General features: G+C 43.4%; 1 protein-coding gene across 2 annotated transcripts in view; it reads right to left on the reverse strand.

Moving 5' to 3' along the window:
- Nucleotides 1-18,714, reverse strand: part of AOAH (acyloxyacyl hydrolase) — a 185,226-nt gene that overhangs the window by 88,496 nt on the left and 78,016 nt on the right. For both annotated transcript variants that reach the window (XM_037837087.1, XM_037837086.1), the window contains 5 exons: nt 17,165-17,225; nt 15,982-16,052; nt 15,027-15,075; nt 12,427-12,475; nt 10,557-10,651 (listed from right to left, as the gene is read on the reverse strand). In XM_037837087.1, coding sequence (XP_037693015.1) covers nt 10,557-10,651; nt 12,427-12,475; nt 15,027-15,075; nt 15,982-16,052; nt 17,165-17,225 — 325 coding nt within the window. The remainder of the gene's footprint in view (nt 1-10,556; nt 10,652-12,426; nt 12,476-15,026; nt 15,076-15,981; nt 16,053-17,164; nt 17,226-18,714) is intronic.

Consider the following 18,714-nt stretch of genomic DNA (forward strand, 5'->3'; position numbering starts at 1 on the left):
GAAAAGACCCAGCTGCTCACCTTGAGCAGGGAGAGAAGGACAGTAAATTGATCAGAACTCAAGGCTACGGCCATCTGGACTGTGCTTCTGAACAGGGAAAGGGTAGAACATTCTGTCTCTTGTCTGAGAAAAAGATTCACCATGGTGAACACAGTCCCCTTTTCCTGGCAGAATAAATGAGAAGGAACTAGGATTGAGGTTTCTCTTTTTACTGTTTAACATCTTTAATCTGGAAGTCTGCAAGATGTCTGAAGAGCAGAAAATGTAATTTTCCCCAGTTTTACCAAACAACAGCCTTCCTAATCTTAAAAAAAGAATAAAAATAAAAGTACTCTAACCCCTAATATTTCTGGGGTCAACATAGAGTTAACTCAGACAGGATTTCCATATTTTATGTGCACTATGAAAATCTGCCTTTAGGCGTAATGGAACATTTCTACGCACCGATACATCCATAGAGTGGGGAGCAGGGTGGTTTAGTGAGAAGGAGAGAACGTTGATACTGCCTATCTTGTTTGTGGGCCAATAAAGAGTAGCCAAAGCTGATAGACCAAATCATCTCAAACAGAGGAACGAAGCACATATGGGCTTGAAAGACCAGAGCCGCTTTGCTCTCGGGCGGATACGCATTTACTGCAGTCAGATCAAGTATTCATTTTGTCTTTGACACAGCACGAAATTCAGTCTGCGCCTACTTAGCCTACAGACAACAGCCTGCCAGGGGTCATGCTAAGATTTTATAATAGGACAGGCAACAGTCTTCGCTAACAAAATAAACATTTGGGAGACTGTATTTCAGAATTGCCTCCCCCCATCCCCACCCCGCCATGCAATTCTGGTTTGGTGAAAAGCAGCATTTAATATTTTGGAAATAATTTTCGAACAGATGGGGAAGAAGCAGGAGGGCAACATCCATGGCTGGTCTTGATGATCTCCCTGCCTCCCTTTCTTTCTCAGCAAAACAACTCAAGCAGGGTATTTTTTCCCCCTCCATTGGAAGAAAAGAAACAGTGGGAAAGTGTTTTCAGATTTGCTCTTTGTTTTTTTCTTAAATCTTTGTAAATTGAAGACTTATGTGGCATGGGTGGTTTGGCTCAATCTCTACTACAAGGTTTGATGCCTTGGAGAGCAGCTAAGGAGGGAGAAAGCAGAAACATCCTACTGCCCCCAGCAGAAGGAGGCTTGGGAATCCTTTGTTTCAGTGGAACCACGAGGCTGATTCTTCACACTCTCTTTATTGAACTACAAATATCTTTCCAGATGAACACACTCCTAATCAAATTAGCTGTAAGCAAGCCTCTGGGGTGCCACACTGTCTAACTGGTGGGTGGCAGGAGCAAGAGAGGAGATGGGCTTGCTTACTTCTAGGGTTGCTACAGAAAAACACTGAAGACAGTGGTTTCTTTTCATTGGACACAGTTGGGGTGGAATGATGTCATATTTGCAGAAGTGTTTTCTACCTTACAGGGTAATAAAGGCAAAGAAATGTTGAGTAGCCTCCTAGAGGGCAGAATGGTCTATTATGAAACAACAGAGACTTGGTTTTCTACAGCACCTGCTGTCCTTTCCAGACGATATGATCCAGTACTTGGTGCAGCCAAGAAATGACATGTACATTCTTGGGGTTCCTGAACAGTCTTGATGTATCATATTCAGTCCCACTGTGAGACCATGAGTGAGGCCATGTAGGCTCTTTTTCCTTCAGAATAGATGGTCCCATTAGATGCCTTTTGGTGTGGAGCACAGGATCGTGGAGGGATTAGAAGGTGGGTGTTAGGGACCAGTGGATTCTCCCTCTTCTCACAGTAAGTACTACAAAATCTAAATTCAGAAATTCCATCCCTTGGAACAGGTCAGAAAGATGTCACATGTCCTTGTTTTAAATGATGCCTTGCGGTAGCCCATACTTGTTTGTGCTCTTCTGGGGAAGGAATGAATGATCTGGCATTTGGCAAACAGCAGCCATTCTGGGAGGCCAGTGGTGAGGCAGGTCCCAGAGTAATAAGGATAAAAAGAAATGAGCCTCTAATCAGGCAGAGACCATGTAGACATCCAACCTGACTTGTTGATTCCCATGGGGCCCCCGAGGCTGAGTAATTAGTGTCTACTCTGACAGCTGTTCCCAGTCACGTGCCCCAGCCTTTAGACACCCCATGATTTCTGCTGCTCTTCAACCCCTTTGAAGTCCTGAGCTGTCTGGTGCCCCGTACAGACTCAAACTGACTCCAGATTTTGTCTGAAAGGGTACAAGCTACTTGTGCTGGGTAAACACCTGTATCTCTCAGCTCTAAGTCCTCTCTTCTAGTCTCCACTATGTGATGCTTTGAATGGACTCAGCAAATGACATTTCCCAGACCTCTTTGTGAGACAGTGCCTGCCAACAGGAGGCATGGGAGGAAGCTGGGGAAAGCCAGGCAAGAGAGAAGGGACTGTTTTCTTGCTTCCAGTTGAGGGACCCTCATTCTAGCAGGTGAGGATAGCTCTGGCTCTAGCCTCCAGCCTTCTTTGCCACTTCCAGTTGCAGTCTTTGTGCACCCCCAGCAGCCGGTCTGTTAGTCAGAGTATAGGCTGTGCCCTAATCTGGGCACCAGCCCTATGGCACCCCTTTCTCTAGCTTCTAGGACTAGAAGCTTCCCTTGGTACCTCCAGCCCTAGGGCAGCAGCTGCTTCTTGCAATGGATACTCTCTGATCATTTCAGCTTCCCACTCCCCATTTTGCTCTAAAACTTGTGTAATCGGTTCCCTGTGTTTCATCTAACATCTGTGTAGCCAGTTCCCTATATCAAATCCCCTCTGCTTGAAGGTTTTTATTTTCCTGCTTGGCTCCTGCTAAGTGCTGGCTCACGTACTGCCTAGAAATGCAAAGGCAGAATTGGCAAATTCCACCTGCAGAATTGGCAAACAGCTGTGGGGGGTCTCACCACCTGTGCTGACTTTGCTAAAAGGCTCTGAAATAGTAAAAAGAGCCAGACCGGAGAGTAGAGTGAGGGAGAGAGGGTGGGTCATGGAGGGACCAGAAGGAAGTTTACTAAGTGTTTTTCTTCCCTATTCCACTACTCCCAGTGAGGCCTAGGATAATCTAGGGTTTTTATGTCCTTGAGGATTTGAGTTACAGTACACTCTTTCACTAGTATCTTAAGCCTAAACAGAAAGAAGACATTGCTTAGCAGTCCAGCTCTTTCTCTAGAGAGAAATAATGTCCTCCAAAGCACTGGGAAGCAAATGTGCCACTAGACTTGAGTTCAGAAGCCATGGCCGAGTGAGGTCTGTTCTCAGTGGACACGCTCATTGGGAGGCTCACATACCCCGAATGCTCAGGAACACGGGGGATAGAGACCAGCCCACGCGGTGCTGATCGCTTCCACATTTTTCCCTAAAATATTCTGTCCTACGGTTCCTCGTCCTCTAGGATATTCTAGACATTTCTAGATGTGAAGAAGTTGAAAACTAAACAGCAGTACCCCATAGGCACATCCAAACATCTAGTTTTGTAAATAGAATTTTGTAAATTCTCAAAAGTGTGGACATTAGAGGCACTGGGAAAGCTGTAGGACAGTGGCTCCCAAGGTATGAACCGGAGACCCCTGGGCTCCATGAAATCATTATTTTCATCATAATACTAAGACTTTATTTGCCATTTTTGCTCTACTTCATTCATGAATACAGTGGGGTTTTCAAGAAGCTACATACATGTATATTACAACAGATTGAAGGTAGAAGCAGATAAGGCATTCAGCTATATTCCAACTGTGTTCCCAGTTATTAAAGAGAATTGCAAATATGTAAAACAATGCCATTCTTCTCACTCAATTTTTTCAACAGTTATTTTGCATCAATATAGGTTATCTGTGTTAATATGTAATGGGTTCCTTACTTTTTTAATGTATTAATAAATATTTTTATAATTTTTCAGTTTTAACTTCTGTTATGGTAATCATCAATAGATATAACTCACATAAACCAAAACTGTTGTATTTTTAAGAATGCAAATGGACCTGAGACCAAAAAGTTTGACAACTTTTGATGTATGAATTTAAAATATGGACACTCCTTAGAATGATCAGAACTGACAAACAGAGAGAAGAGAACTAGTGTCATCGAGGCTCCATTACCTTGCAGGAGTTTTAGGTCTATACGTGGCTTATTAAAGAAGCAGTTCTTGTCAAGTACAATAAGAAAACAACTCTGTTCTTTTCTCCACTGCCCACTCAATCTGTGTGCTAATTCTTCCCTTGCCCCAGAAGGAGATTCAGGCTAGCACTATCATGCATGTGCTCATTCTCAGATAAAATTAATTCCTCTAGTTAAGTTAAATGCAATTTCAGAAAATAAAATGCCCAGTTCTAGTAGCCCAGCCCATGTAACTTAAAAGTAAAAAGTCCTTGCCTCCCCTGGCTTGAGGCCGGGCATTTGTAACAGGGGAGGGGAACATGTTTGCTCTGTCGTCTCTGCTTTGCCAGCTTTTCCTTCCACCTGCTGAGTGCTAAGGCTTTCTGACCCCTCAAGGATGGGCGTGGAGGGAGAGGAGGTTTGATCTGATATGATTTCCTCTGACTGGGCAGATGTCAAACGCTAGCTCTCTCTGATTGGGTGCTTTCCTGGGGCTCCTGAACCTCCCATTGCAGTCACTTGTTTCCTGCTTCAGCCTCTGGTCACCTGGAGGTTAACCCCTCCATGAAGGTCACGGTCTTCTCCAGGATCTGACATGGCCCCAGGCTGGCTCTCCCTTTCTGGGGTGCCTATCCCTGCCCCAAAACTCACGCTTTCTGTCCTGCCACCTCAGTCACTTCCGTTACAGACGCCAGGCCTCTTGACCCTAGTCTCCTGCCCTCTTGCATTCCTGCCTGGGAAGGACCTGCTCTGGATAGGTTGCCCGGCCAAGACAAATGAGAGGCATGTGGAGCAGACTGGACCCAGCTTGCTGCTTGGAGTCAAGTCCAACAGCCCACCCCAGGCCAGCAACCCCCAGCCAACCCAGAGGTGCCCGAGTGGGATTGGCTGATGATTGTTTTGAGTCCCTGAGTTTGGGGGAGTTTGTTACAGTATTATTTTGACAATAACTTGGTGATAAAGCTTCATTTTCAGTGTCATCTTTCTAAGCAAATTCTCTCTCTCTTTTATTCTTCTCATTCCATCGTCCATTCTTATCAAATGGTATCCCATAGATGTGTTAACAGGCTGGGGGTGACTGGGCTAATTTTTAGTTTGGAGAGGAATGTTAGAGAGACAATTTAAGAGCATTGGAGGCTTGAAACAGATGACAAATGACACTAAGGCTGAAGTGCTGTCCCTACCATCCATAGCATTGTCATATTGATCAGACAAGTTAATCCCAATTGCTGTCATTCCTGATTTGCATTCCTCATCCATCCTATATCATTACCATTCTCACAGTCATTTCTCAAAACTATTTACAGTAAAAAAGTGGGAGGGGGAATAAACCAACCCCAAACCAACAAATGCTGATCTGCAGTATTGCACTCAGGTCATTGTTGCCAATAGCTGATAAAAAAATGTTCCAATCCAAATTCCAATAATCAAGTCTCTGGGATGGGGCCTCCTGCTGGGACTGTTGAAGTGATTTCCTTAAAGTGTCTCTACTCTACTTAAAGTGTCTCACTGCCTTCTGTGAGAGTGAGCAAGAGCCTTCTTCTCCAGAAGAACTCTAGAGAGGGCCCCAGGGTTGTGAGGAGAGGCATCTGTCACTATGAGCTGTGTGACCTTGGGCAATTTACTTGACCTCTCTGAGTATTTGTCTGTAAAATTAGGATATGTTGCAATAACACATATCTCGGAGGGCTTTTACAAAGTTTAAATACAGTAATCTAATGTTTTGGTTTTCTTTACATAGTTTCCTTGCCTATATGCTTAAAGCAAACAAACCAAAAAAAAAAAAAAAAAACCCAAACAGAACAAACAAATCACTGAAACCTTGTATTACAGTATTTGGTACACACATACTTCAGATTCATTGAAGAAAATTTGCAGAGAACTTAGTCATAATTCCAGCTCCCAAAATGATCAGTGTTAACTAACATATTGGACTTCCAATATTTTTTTGTTTGCACACAGAGATGCACTTAAATTCACAAAAATTGGTCCACACGTTCTATTTTGTAACCTGCTTTTCTCCCTTAACAAATTTTAATAAACTTATTTTCTTGCCAACAAGTATGTCTATAATATGTATGTTAATGGTTCTATAATCTATCATTATATGAATGGAATATATTTTTATATATCTAACACCCTATTTTTTAAATCTTTGGTTTCTTTCCTCATTTTTGCTCTTATAAGTAACTCTCGGATGAATATTCATGTACATATATTGAGCAAATGACTGATCATTTTTAAAGGTAAATTCCCAGTGTGGAGTTACTGTCGAAAATCACAAACATTTTAATGTCGCTTTATACATATTGCCAAATGCCTTTTGGAGAAGTTCTCACGATTTATACTCTCACTGGCAGTGAATGAACATGCCTGTTTCTTTGTATTCTTGTTAAAACTGGGTCTTTATCTCTTTTTGGACCTTTGATTATCTGAAGGATTATAAATGATATTCCACTGTTTCTAATTGGTGTTTCTTTGATTACTAATGAAATTGAAACTGTTTTTATATTTATTGGTCATGCTCTTGACCATGAAAAAATTAAATTGTCTTTTGCCCATTGACGTATAGGAATTCTTTGTTACAAGAGTATTTAAATCTTACCCTATTTAAATACTTTAAATTGTAGGTTATAAATATTGTTCTAGTTTTCCATTTGCCGTTAAATTTTATGAATATTTTGACATGGCATACCTTTGAAAATTTTATATAATTAAATTTGGTAATGATTTTTTTTTTTTTTTTTTTTTTTGGTTTCCCCTTAATAATATCATGCCAGAGAGATGGGAGTATTTCTGAAAATGATTTTTTTTCCCCCAAGAAGGCATATGTCTGGTATGCTTTCTGAGCCTTTGAATGACTGAAGATAAGTTTTTTGCGCTTTTATGTGAGAACAATAATCTGGTAGATAGAGCACTGTTGACACAGTCATTAGTCCGTAAAACTCAGTAGAGGCTGCTGTTCCACTGTCTTCTGAAATTTAGTGTTGAGAGAAAAGTCTGATGCCAAACAAATTTTCCCTCCTACTCTGTACCCTGGTTGGCAGAATGACTGTAACATTTTTCTTTGCCCTTGAAATATAAAAAGCAGGACATGACAAAGAATCTATTTCATACTTTGTCCTGCACTCAGTGGGGGTTTTTGATTGAAGGCTAGTATTTCCTCAGCTCAGGAAAATTATCCTTTATTATTTCTTTGGTTGCTGCTGCTTCTCTGCCTGATATGTCCCCTTCTTCTGGGCTTCATCCTCGATCTCCAGAACCCATCCTGCATGCCTTTCATCTCTTCACTCTTGGTTTTCAGGCTATTGTCCTTTTCTTAAATTTTAGAATTTCCCCCGCTGGCCCACGGCTTTGCTCATTCTGTTTTCAGTACTGTCCAATTTGCTAGTCAGTGTTGCCATTGCATTTTTACCCAGGGTTGTTATTGTTTCACTTCATAGCCGTCTCCCCTGATCTCAGATTGTTATGCGTGCAATCTTCTCTCAACTGTTGAGAATCTGAATTTAGTACTTTTACCAAATGTGACTCTGTCCCACAGCAAGCTTGTTTTTTCAAAAGAGCATTCTTTTTGAGCTCCTGAGCATTTTTATATATCCAGATACGTTTCCCTGCTTGCTCATCCTTATGAAGGAGGTCTGTGTTTCCCAGTTTGGGGACTTGGGGGAAGTTCAGTCAGAGGGTGTTTGGGTTCATGTTCAGTTTCTTTAGTCTGGGAGGAAGGGGTTAAGGAAAAGTTTATAATTTATGGAGGTTCATTTCTCAGGAATCAGAGGTGGTGGTACTACAAGGGACTCCCCCATTGTGCCACAGTTTCCTTTCCATTGGGTGGGGCCACCATGGTCTTCTCTAATGGATAAGGCAGTTCTTGTTAGGACCCTGCCGTGGCAACATTCCCTCATCTCTTATTGCATTGTCTCAGCCAAGTGAGAACCATAGGCTGCTGGTCTACCAGCTGGCTTAATGGGCCTGCACCTGGTTTAATGCTCTGCTGTCCCTGCCTTGAAAGCCTCAATAATTTTATTTTTGAATGTGTGTTATGTGAATGAAGTCCAATGGAACAACGGGCCATGTGTGAGGGAGGCATTTGGTGCCTCCACTCACCAGGATCCTGGATTCCTTCTCCTCCCTAAGATTGTTCCTGGCCATTTGCTCCCCCACCTGCTGCCTTCTAGGCCCATCTGGTCTCTTCTTCCCCACTCTGCAACTGCTGCACCCTCCAGCAGGGTGGCGACCTATGGTGTCCTTGGGGTAGGCCCATGTCCCCACGTCTTTCTCCTGTCCTGGCGGGAGCCTGGGCACCAACTTGGGGAGGGTGGGGTCTGGGTACTGGTGGCTGTCCTGTCCGCTCCCCGGGCTGGCCCTGATGGCCTTGAGTGAGAGCCAGAAAGAGCCCTGTTTCCTGTCCAAATATTTAGCATGCCTCAGCAACGAGGTTTAAGGACCCTTGGGAGTCTCCTGGAGGAAGGGGAGATGCCTGGCTTGACTTCCTCAGAGGGGCCCCTTACCCCTGCATGGCCCCACAGACCATGGATCTGGAGACTGGCAGGAGGAGGAAACCAGCCTCAGGCCACGTGGCTCAGCGTAGGAACCTGTCACTTGCCCAGAGAACCCACTGACTGAGGAAGTGCCCACTCAGGTGCTCTGTGTCTGGGGAGACCCTCTCTTCCTCCTCACAACCTTCCTGGGTCTGGCTTGAGTTCCTCTCTTCTGGTCAGCTCAAAGCCTCTTCCAGGACTTAATAACAAGCACTGTATAATTTTGGAGATTGTGCATATGAGATATATGGTCTTATATTTGCATTTAAAACCAGCATTACAAAATGTAGAGATGAACATAAAATTCATGCTAATAATTTAAAATTTTAATGATTTCTCTTAGAATGACATTAAATAGCAAATTAAAAAACAACAACAAAACACCATGACAAGTTGAGAGAGAGACTGCAGAAGAAAGGAGAAAGTTTTACATTTTAGTACCTTTAATGGAACTTTTCCCTCTGCTTTTGAATAAGGGCCCCACATTTTCATTTTGCTATGGAGCCTGCAAATTATGTAGCCAGTCCTGGGCACAGGTTTTGGTGTATTCTCTTGAGACAAATTGTCCCCGTAGGAAGCAATAGCTGCAGGTGATTGAGCTGAGACCAGGGTATCCCCTGCTTGGGGGTACAGTGCCCCGGCTGCCCTTCCCTATACCCCCTGCCCCGTCCCCCTTCACCATGTCATTTCCCCAGGTGTTTGCACAATTCAAGAGGAAGATAATGGACACCCTGATAATATGGCACGTGTGTTCTAAAGTGATGAACTGGGGTACCTTAAAGAGTTGCAATCATATTTCTATCCCATATTTCTCAGCTGTTCATATGAGTAACATGTGAATCTCTCTTACAGTGCTTGACACCTGATACGGAGTCAATCAATGTCAGTTTCTGTTATGGATTGAACTGTGTCCCCGAAAAGACCTGCTCAAGTCATGAACGTGGCCTTTTTTGCAAATAGGGCCATTTCAGATGGAATCAGCTGAGTTAAAATGAGGCCATAGTGGAGTAGGATGGCCCTTAATCCCATATGACTTCTGTCCTTATAAGGGGAGAAGACACATGGACAGAGACACAGAGGGAAGGCGGCCGTGGGAAGGAACAGGCTGGAGTTATGCAGCCACAGTCTAAGAACGCCTGGGGTCACCAGCAGCTGGGAGAGAGGCAGGGAAGGTGTCTTCCCCAGAGCCTTCAGAGGGAGCGGGACCCTGCCGGCACCTTGATTTTGGACTTCTAGCTTCCAGAACTGTGCAACAATTTCTGTTGTTTTAAGTCACCCAGCAACCCTGGCAAACTGAGACAGGCCCCTTCCCCTGCCTTCTCGGAGCCGGTCTGTGTTTGTGACTCTGCCTCATGGCCTTCTTCATGTTTTGACTCGAAAAACGAAACAAAACAAAACAAAACCTCCAGGACAGTCTTGCTGCTCTTCAGGAATGGATGGTCGTCTTGACCGTCCCCTGGAACCCTCTGGGGAGCAGCAGCAGTGGCCATCAGGAGCTGGGCAGTTCATTCTGCTCACACCCTCCTTGAGTCCTCAGACAACAACCACCACCACCACTACAACAGAAAACAAGCCGGAGAGACCCCATAGTGCCTCATCCCCATCCTCCATGGGGAAGTCAGCTGCCAGACTGTGGCCTCGCTGTGCACCATTTTCTTCTTCACTCCCACCTGCGATTTTCAGGGGTCCTGGCAGCAGAGAGGCTGAGGTTTGGAAGCGTGAGCAGGAGAAACCCTTTGCCTCCATTGGCCTAGAATTGAAATGGCTCTGATGTGCCTTTAGTGGCAGATTTTGCTGAGGAGGGAAATTTGCACCTGTTTTGAGTTGGCATCACATTTAAAGAGAGCACAAGGGGAAACAAAACCAAAGGACAGCGCATCCTGAATAATTACTGTCCAAATTACTTACCAAAGACATCTGTGAAGCTGTGATCCATTTGGGAGAGATACTAAAATGAGCCCCAGCTGAGTCTCCCAGCAAAATGATCCCCCTGGGTTGTGAACCTAGGCAGCACAAATTTATTCACATTATTTATGCACTCAAGTCATGTGGAGCCTGGGTGGTTATAAGAGTAGATATCCTCGTGTGCATTCCATGCACAGAGCATAACAGTGATGCACTGCCACTCTGTCCATGTTGGAGAGTGAGGGGCATAGCATTTAGGAGCTGAATGAGATTTCTAGGCCATCAGAACTGTCAGTGAAACTGTACAGATGCAGCTGCGTTGCCCAGCTCAGCATAAAGCAAACCTGCTATACAACATCCTGAGTGAATGATGGATGAATACATGAATCAAACTTGATCTGAACTCAGAAATAAGCCCTAAATTTCACTTCTGGAAATTGCTTTCTTGGGAAACACACCAATTTCTGTTACAATTCACTTTAAAAATTAATGATCTCATGGAGAAGTTTTGATGTTTCAAAGCTGTTATGGTCTTTTCAAGTCCTTAATCCATACACACAAATGCCCTGGATGGATGGTTCTGGCTGATTAATGGAGAGGTAGAGATACAAAGGTCTGGTGCATCCCTGTATGTTTGCAGGTTAAGAATCATTTATGGTGGTTCTGAATCCCAGTTACACTGGATCATTCACCTGTGGATATCCTCTATCAAATTCCCTCAGATCCAGAAAGAATCAGTTGATACCATCTAGAGTCAGAGATGGGAGCTTCTTTCCCCCATCTCCAAATCTCCGAAATCATGCTGGAGGATGGCCCAGCCTCATTGCGGTGGCTCCCTGTCCTGGGCCTCTGTGCTGGCCTGCACCAGGCCCCACAAGTGGGGACTGAGAAGGCTCAGGACCTGCAGGAGGGCTTGGGATGGGATGATGTAGCGACTCTGAGAGGCTAGAACCTCACGTCAGGGTTCACCTAGGTCTGTGTTTACTCATTCAGTAGTTTACTTGATCGTTATTTTTTTTTTATTCATCAGACAACTATTTCTAAACTGCATACCCCTCTGAGAGCTTAAAGATAATAAGACTCTTTAGTTGATAGAGGGCTGGACTGTATAATCTTTGCCCATAAAATCTCCAAGTCAAGTATAGTTCTTGGCATAGAATAGGAATTGGTATTCAGTAAATACCTGTTGAATGAATGAATAAGTGAAATGCTTCCAAATGGTGGGGAAAAGCATTCCCTAATAGGGGTGCTACCATAGGGTCTTGTTTAAGACCCTTTGGGTGTCACAAGGAGCATGTTTCAACAATGTGTGGGTGGTGGGAGCTTTTTCCTAACAGTCCTGGTGGCCCAGATGTCTATGGCATCTGGGCATTTAGAATGCAAAGCTCTTTGTTCAGCTATTTTGCAAAGCCCCTAACGGCTATGGCTTTTAGGTCTTTAGCTCAGCTGACACACGGACCACCACCAGAGGGTCTGACCTTGTAGTACATCGAGAAGGAAGAATGGAAGATTAAAAATTCCAGTTCTTGCCTCCACTTGTTTTCTTATTTGGAGATGTGCTGGATTTGGGTTACCCTGCTATCCATCCTGCAGCCTTTTCTAACAACATCACTGAAGTTTCCAATCCCCAAATAAAGGAGTCACAAATCTAGTTTTGCGTTTTCTCAATTTTGCCTTCTTTCCACTACATCTTTTTTCAGGTCTTTTTCTGTTCTTTTCTGTTCTGTCATGAAAATACACATAAATTGGCCAACTTAAGTTAAGTTCTAGCTTCAGGTACTTGCCCATTTGGGTGGTCTATTCACTTGAATTTGAATCAGACTAGAAAAGAATATTGTGTCATAATACGTGCACTGACTTTTACGATTCATACCTTCACAGAATTTCTTCTCATATGGAATTCCATCTTTTGGATCAATGCCCTTAAAAGAAAAATGATGAAATGAGCAGTTTGTTTTGAAATGTAAGGGACACATACCCTAAATCTTTAACAAATGGCTTTAAAAGGGTGAAGGCAAATCGGTAGGTACAACCCTTTAAAGTCTCTTGAGACCCTATTCCAACATAGTAATACTTCATGCAAGCGAGTTGGACTTGAAAGGAGCTGGTGGCAGGGATCAGGAGAGATCCAGAAGTGGGGCCATCTCTTTCAGAGGGCTATGGGGCAGAGAGTCTCACTCCTCAGAGCAACACAGGGCCAGAGCAGGCTCGGCAGTCTCTGAGCTGGAGATCTGAGGGTCCTGCAATCTCCAGAATCTAAGGACTGCCTTGTAGAATAGTGATTCTCAATGTAGGGGACATTTGGCAATGTCTGGAGACATTTTTGGTTGTCACAATTCAGGGCTAGGAGAATTGCTGCTGCCATCTAATGGGTTGAGGCCAGGGATGCTGCTAAACATCCTTCAGGACACAGGACAGTTCCTGTAACGCAGAATTATGCAGCCCCAAATGTCAAAAGTGCTGAGTTTAACAATCCTAAAGGTGAGGTGGGCCAGCGAGTGGCACAGCTGAGGAAACTTCCTGACACTAAAGCCACAGCTGTCCATTAGTGGAGTGGCTCCTCCTTGGAAAGGTTCAAGCAGAGTCTGGGTAGGTTTAATGTAAAGTTTTCAAATCTTTTTTTTTTCCCCCTTTCTTTTCTTTCTTTCTTTTATTTTCTCTTGGCCTAACTGTGGTCTTGAGAGCTCTGGGTTCCACTAGATGGGAATAATAATCTAAGATTCAAGTGCTTGGTGGCCACAGCCATTTTGGAAATGCTGTGTTCACTCTTCTGGTCTTGGGAGTTCCCAAGAATTTAATGCATATTAGAACACTAAAGATGCTGAGAAATCCAGAAGTAAAGAAAACTGTTGGTGTTATTTGATCTAGTCCCTCCTAAGCTCACTGGACTATGCTCCCCGCCCCCCCTTAACCCCACTGCCATCCCCCATCTATTAACGTCACATTCAGCACTGAGGTTCTGGGATGCTGTTTGAGAATGTTGGACTAGATGGTGGTAAAGTCCCCTATGAGTTTGTGATTTTGTGATTCTGTGAGTGATTTTTCCTCTGTGGAAAGGGGAGGTGTGAAGGTGATGTGTCTTTCTCCTATGACTGATGTCTTGCATCCCTGAGTTGATGGTGGATTTTCCCTTGATCTAGCACCGTCTCCTCTTGGCCCTTCTTGTGGGGGATGACACACTATGTCTGAGGCAGGGGAGGGACCATGGAAGAAAGACAGCAGCTTCACACACTGACCAAACCCCCTTGTCCTCCCACACAGGGAACCTTGGGTTTATCGAACAGGAGCTGCCTTGGGGGTGTTGACTGATGCCTTAAGTACCAGGGGAGACGTCTTCTCCATTTCTATGAGAAGGCAGTGTGACTGAGGGTGGGATGGGTGGGTGGAAGGATAGGGTACAGTCATCTGTCCTGCTTTCCATATCCCAAAAGCCACAGGATCTGAATGCATGCTGTAGGTGACTGTTGGGGCAAGCCTGGACTGTCAAGGTTCTGGAGGGAGGGAAATATTTGTGGAAACTTTCTCCTCTTCATCCAAGTGGTCAAATGAGGCAACTATTCAGAGACAACTTACTTTGAAGCCAAGAAATCCTAAGCTTCAGGACCCTTCATTTGCAGAGCCCCCAGAACGTGTAAATGCTGGGGAGTTAATGGGAGTTATAGAGTGTTCTAGGTGGAGAGGGGAAGGCAGGCTCAAGTCAGACATGTTTCCATGTAAGCACTCCTGATAAATTGGTAAAGAGATCTTAAAAGAAAGGGATCCGAACTTCCAAGACTCCAATAATTCATTAGGATTTCTTTTATTTTTCTAATAATTATTTATGTTCATACCTAATTTTGTATTTGTAATTTGGTATTCTTTATCTTCACAAGGACCCCTCAAATTGTATAAGTTTAAGACCACACAAAACTTGAATCTGCCACCATTACTGTCCACAGATAAGTGTTTGGTTGGCTTCCCTCCTTCCTTCCCTTTTCTCTCCTTGGAAGCTGCAAATCCATTATTCATAGGGAATTTGGACACCGGCAGCTAACTGTAGAAATACGGTAATCAGGGAACCACCGGGTAATTTCCTCTGCCTGTCTAGCATTATGAAATAGAAAAAATGTCTGCAATAAAATGGTGACAGCATGTGGTTTGTTCCAACAGCTGTTTGGGTTGCTATAAAACTTTGCTAACACCACTCCCCATTTAATTTCACACCATTCAAGATAGAACAAAGGGATTAGATGTGGGTAACTTTAAACAAGGTTTAAAGGGGTTGTGACCAAAGAGAGCTTCAAACTTTTATTACATCCTTGACACTCTTCATGTGTGCAGAATTTTATAGCTCTCTTCCAGACAGCAGAAAAAGAGAAGCTTTAGGTTGTCATCTTCTTTCTTAGATCTGACTAAAGGAAATAGGCAGTGGGTTTTTTGGGGGGGAGAATGGGAAGTTAGAGAACAGGGTTAAATCTGAATTTAGTTGCTTACCCAAATGCCATTACAGTTTGAGTCTTGATGTGCATCCCAGCTGTCTGGCCTATGGAGAAAACATCAACATTGTTCTTTGACACATTTGCTACTCAGTGATATCGGTTTTGTGAATGAATGAATGAATGATTGAATTTGTGCTACATGAAGTATCATTGAAAGAAAACAGTGCTCTTGAAGGGGAGTGCCACTTTTCATGGGTATAGTGGCATACAGACATCTTCACTTGCCCTCTTTCCCATCAACCTCGGTGTTGGTCATTTGCTGGGAACCCTGGACTAAATCCAGCCCTTTCTGTGATTGGCTACGTTCATAGACTGTGTTGTGGATTGGTGCCGATGAGCATAATGAACAAATATGTGGCCGTTTAATTTAGGCAGATGAAGCCATTCAGACTGTGCTTCTGCAATGCTCAAACATCTGCTAAATTTAATGCTTTGGCATTGTAGTCACAGCTAAAGTGAAGGTCGGCATAGTCACTTTTTGAAGTCCAAAGTATGATTGGCTGAACAATGTCAGCCGGGGAATAAAATGTGACGTACTCTCAGGTCACGGAGCCCTCTCCCTGCTCCTGGTGGATGAGGCCTCTATCTCTGGGCCCATTCCTGGAACTAGTGCAGGAGGCTGCATAAATGTCCACAATAACCTGTTTCCTTGCTTGTTTCTCCCACTAGACTGTGAGCTCCTCAGGAGGTGGCATATTTCTATCTTATTTACCATCCCACATGACGTGCTGCAGGGTGCTTGGCAAATAACAGATGCTCAATAAGCATTTCTTGGACAAACGGATGGCTGAATGCTGTTGTTTTTTCACTGAGCTTTATTTCAGTTGGAACATGGAAGTCCCTTCTCTCTGTAGATTGGAATCCCCAGGGCCAGGGAAGGAATTAAGCCTACTGCCTTTTTTTTCTCTGAAGGTGGCTTTCAAAACCAGCGAGGCAGAGGAGACTCTTACCTTCTGCCAGGGTACGCCATCCTGTTTCTGTCGTCACAGTCTCGGCCTCGCCAGTGATAGCCCCGCAGTGTCTGAAAAGGAGGGTCACACCAGGAGGAGTTCAGTTCTGCTTTGATGTTCTTGATGGGGGAGGTCAGTCAGAGCTGTCTGAGTGTTGTTGGCATCTGCAGTTTTTAACTCAAATATAGTCTAGGAACTAGAAATCACTAAGAAAATGAAGACTAGTAGGAGATGCTGTGTGAGGTGAAGTGTAATGTAAAACAGGGCCCAGTAACAGGTGGTGGTGTGCAAATGTGTGTGTGTGTATGTGAATGTGGAGGCAGGCTGAATGGATTTGTGTGTGTGTGGAGCGGTTGGATGTGATGCTGGGTGTGTGCCTGTATGTGGGTATACGGGAGTGCGTGGGTGTTTGTGGACATGTGTGTACACACATGCCTGTGTGCACATACACACTGCACATTTGAATACATGGTAATGTGTGGGAGGCTGTCTGTGTGTGTATGTGTATGTTCATGCCTGTGTGTCCGTGTGTACCTTTATAAACTGAAAGACCATCTAACTCCTTGAAATTCCTCTATTAATCACCAGTCCTCTTGGGCTCTAAAACATAGGCCTTATTTGGTCAAATGATTAATCATTTTATTAGATAATTTAAAAGTCTCCAGCCAAATGGTTAATTATATGAATTTACATATTTGATCTGACTGATCTGAAAGAAATGAGTCAAGATAATGGCAAATGATTTTATTTCCTCCGTTCACAAGTAGAATATACCTGAGATACCCCATACTTTTGGGAGGTTGTGACATCTGTTACGTGCTTGTTTGCATTCACAGAGAACACCCAAACATTCTAACTGCTCTAAATCAAACATACGCACACACATTTTTAGAAAGTTAATGTAGGTTTAAGAACTTCCAAAATAATTCACAATCCCTTTCAAGAGAACTGTAGTGCCCCTGGGGTCTGCAGCTGGGAGTGGCTGCAGGAAACAAAAACATTCTAGGGCTAAAATCCATTTGGATGGTCAAGTATTAATTTGATGCCAAAAAGTCCATAAAAATCGTAAAATGCTATGTGGTTCATGAAATTAATAATACATTCAAATGAAATTCAATCTTATTAAAGGAAAGAAATATGTAGGAAGCCATGCAATATTTAGACATCTGGTAATAATACTTACGGAGAAAACACTGTATTTGTCTGAATCTACATCTTTGAATGGCACAGAATTTTCTATAGCACTAGAAAAAAGAAAACAAAACACCTGGTGAGCTGAGAAAAAATAAACTATGTGAAAACAGAAAGATTTTCAGATATTCATTTATGTCAAATAAATTTTGAGTTTACGTGACAGAGGCATATTCTAAAAATAAAATTCAGGCCCTGCATGTTATGTAAGATTACCGGCTGGACTTTGCCAGACTCTGTTCTCCATTCAGCAAAGCTGTTTTTGCTCTGATATTTAATTGGCCCATATGGATAGTGGAGGTGAAATAATTTAATTGAAGTTCCCTCCCTCCCTCCTTCCCTTTCTTCTTTCCTCCCTTCCTTCCTTTCTTCCTTCCTTCCTTCCTTCCTTCCTTCCTTCCTTCCTTCCTTCCTTCCTTCCTTCCTTCTTTCCTTCCACAGGCAGTTTTGGGTTCTCTGTGCCAGGAATTGTATTAGTAGTTGTAGGGATGAATATATGACACCTTTCCTGTGCTTGAGGAGCTTAATTACGGGTGGAAAAAGATGCATCAACAAATAACTACAGTACCATGAAAAAACTGCTCTGCAAAGACTATGCACCAAGAGGGAGAAGGTTTCTAACTCTGTGTAGGAGAGGAGGTGAACTTAAGGTAAAGCCTAAAGGATAAGAAAGAATTTTCAAGGCAAGTAATTGAGTGAGGGTCATCCTAGTAGGAGGGAAAAGCCCCTGGGAAGCCCTGTAAGATAGCTCTGGGTTCTGCAAAGAGATTCTCTGGGTTTGAATTCCAGGTCCACTGTCTATTTGCTGTGACCTTAGGCAAACTATTTAATCTCTCTGTGCCTCAGCTTCCTCATTTGTAAAATGGGGCCAATATTAGCACCTACTTCCTAAGACTTTTATAAAGACTAAATGAGTTGATACACTTAAAGCATGAAGAACTATGCCAAGTATACAGTAAGTACTCAAAACACATTAGCTGTTATTGTTATGCATTATAATAACAATTATTCCAAGGATGGTTCCTAGTGTCAGGCAACCAAAGTCAGTTGTTTGCTCTGATCACATTTTCAGATGTGACTTTCTGGACACATCTGAAATTCAACCATGGGCCCTCTTCAGACTTCCGGATTTCCAAGCCACCCAATGTTCTGTCCTGTTATCCTGCAGGCTGGTGCAGTGAGGCTAGCAGGCTTGAGCCAGTGAGTAATTGTGATTGCAGCTGAATGTTATTAATTTTATAATATGGAGCTATTCAAGTTCGATTCCCCTAAGATTATTTCATGACTAGGGCATTATGACGATAGAAAAAAATAGGTGAGACTAAAACTTCCATGTGTACTGGCCTCACATTTGGGTCATGTGGGCATGTTATAATCATCTCTGTAAGACGATACAAGAACAGAGAAAACCATGGCAGGATACAGCCCAATGTGTTGACATGTCTCACCTTGTGGTGGTGTGGGTGGAAGGAGGAAGGAAGGCGTGGGGAAGGAGGAGCAGACAAAAATGGAAAATGAAATAATGACGAATTAAAAACACAG

This window comes from Choloepus didactylus, chromosome 5, assembly GCF_015220235.1.
Source record: "Choloepus didactylus isolate mChoDid1 chromosome 5, mChoDid1.pri, whole genome shotgun sequence".
Taxonomy (NCBI): Eukaryota; Metazoa; Chordata; class Mammalia; order Pilosa; family Megalonychidae; genus Choloepus; species Choloepus didactylus.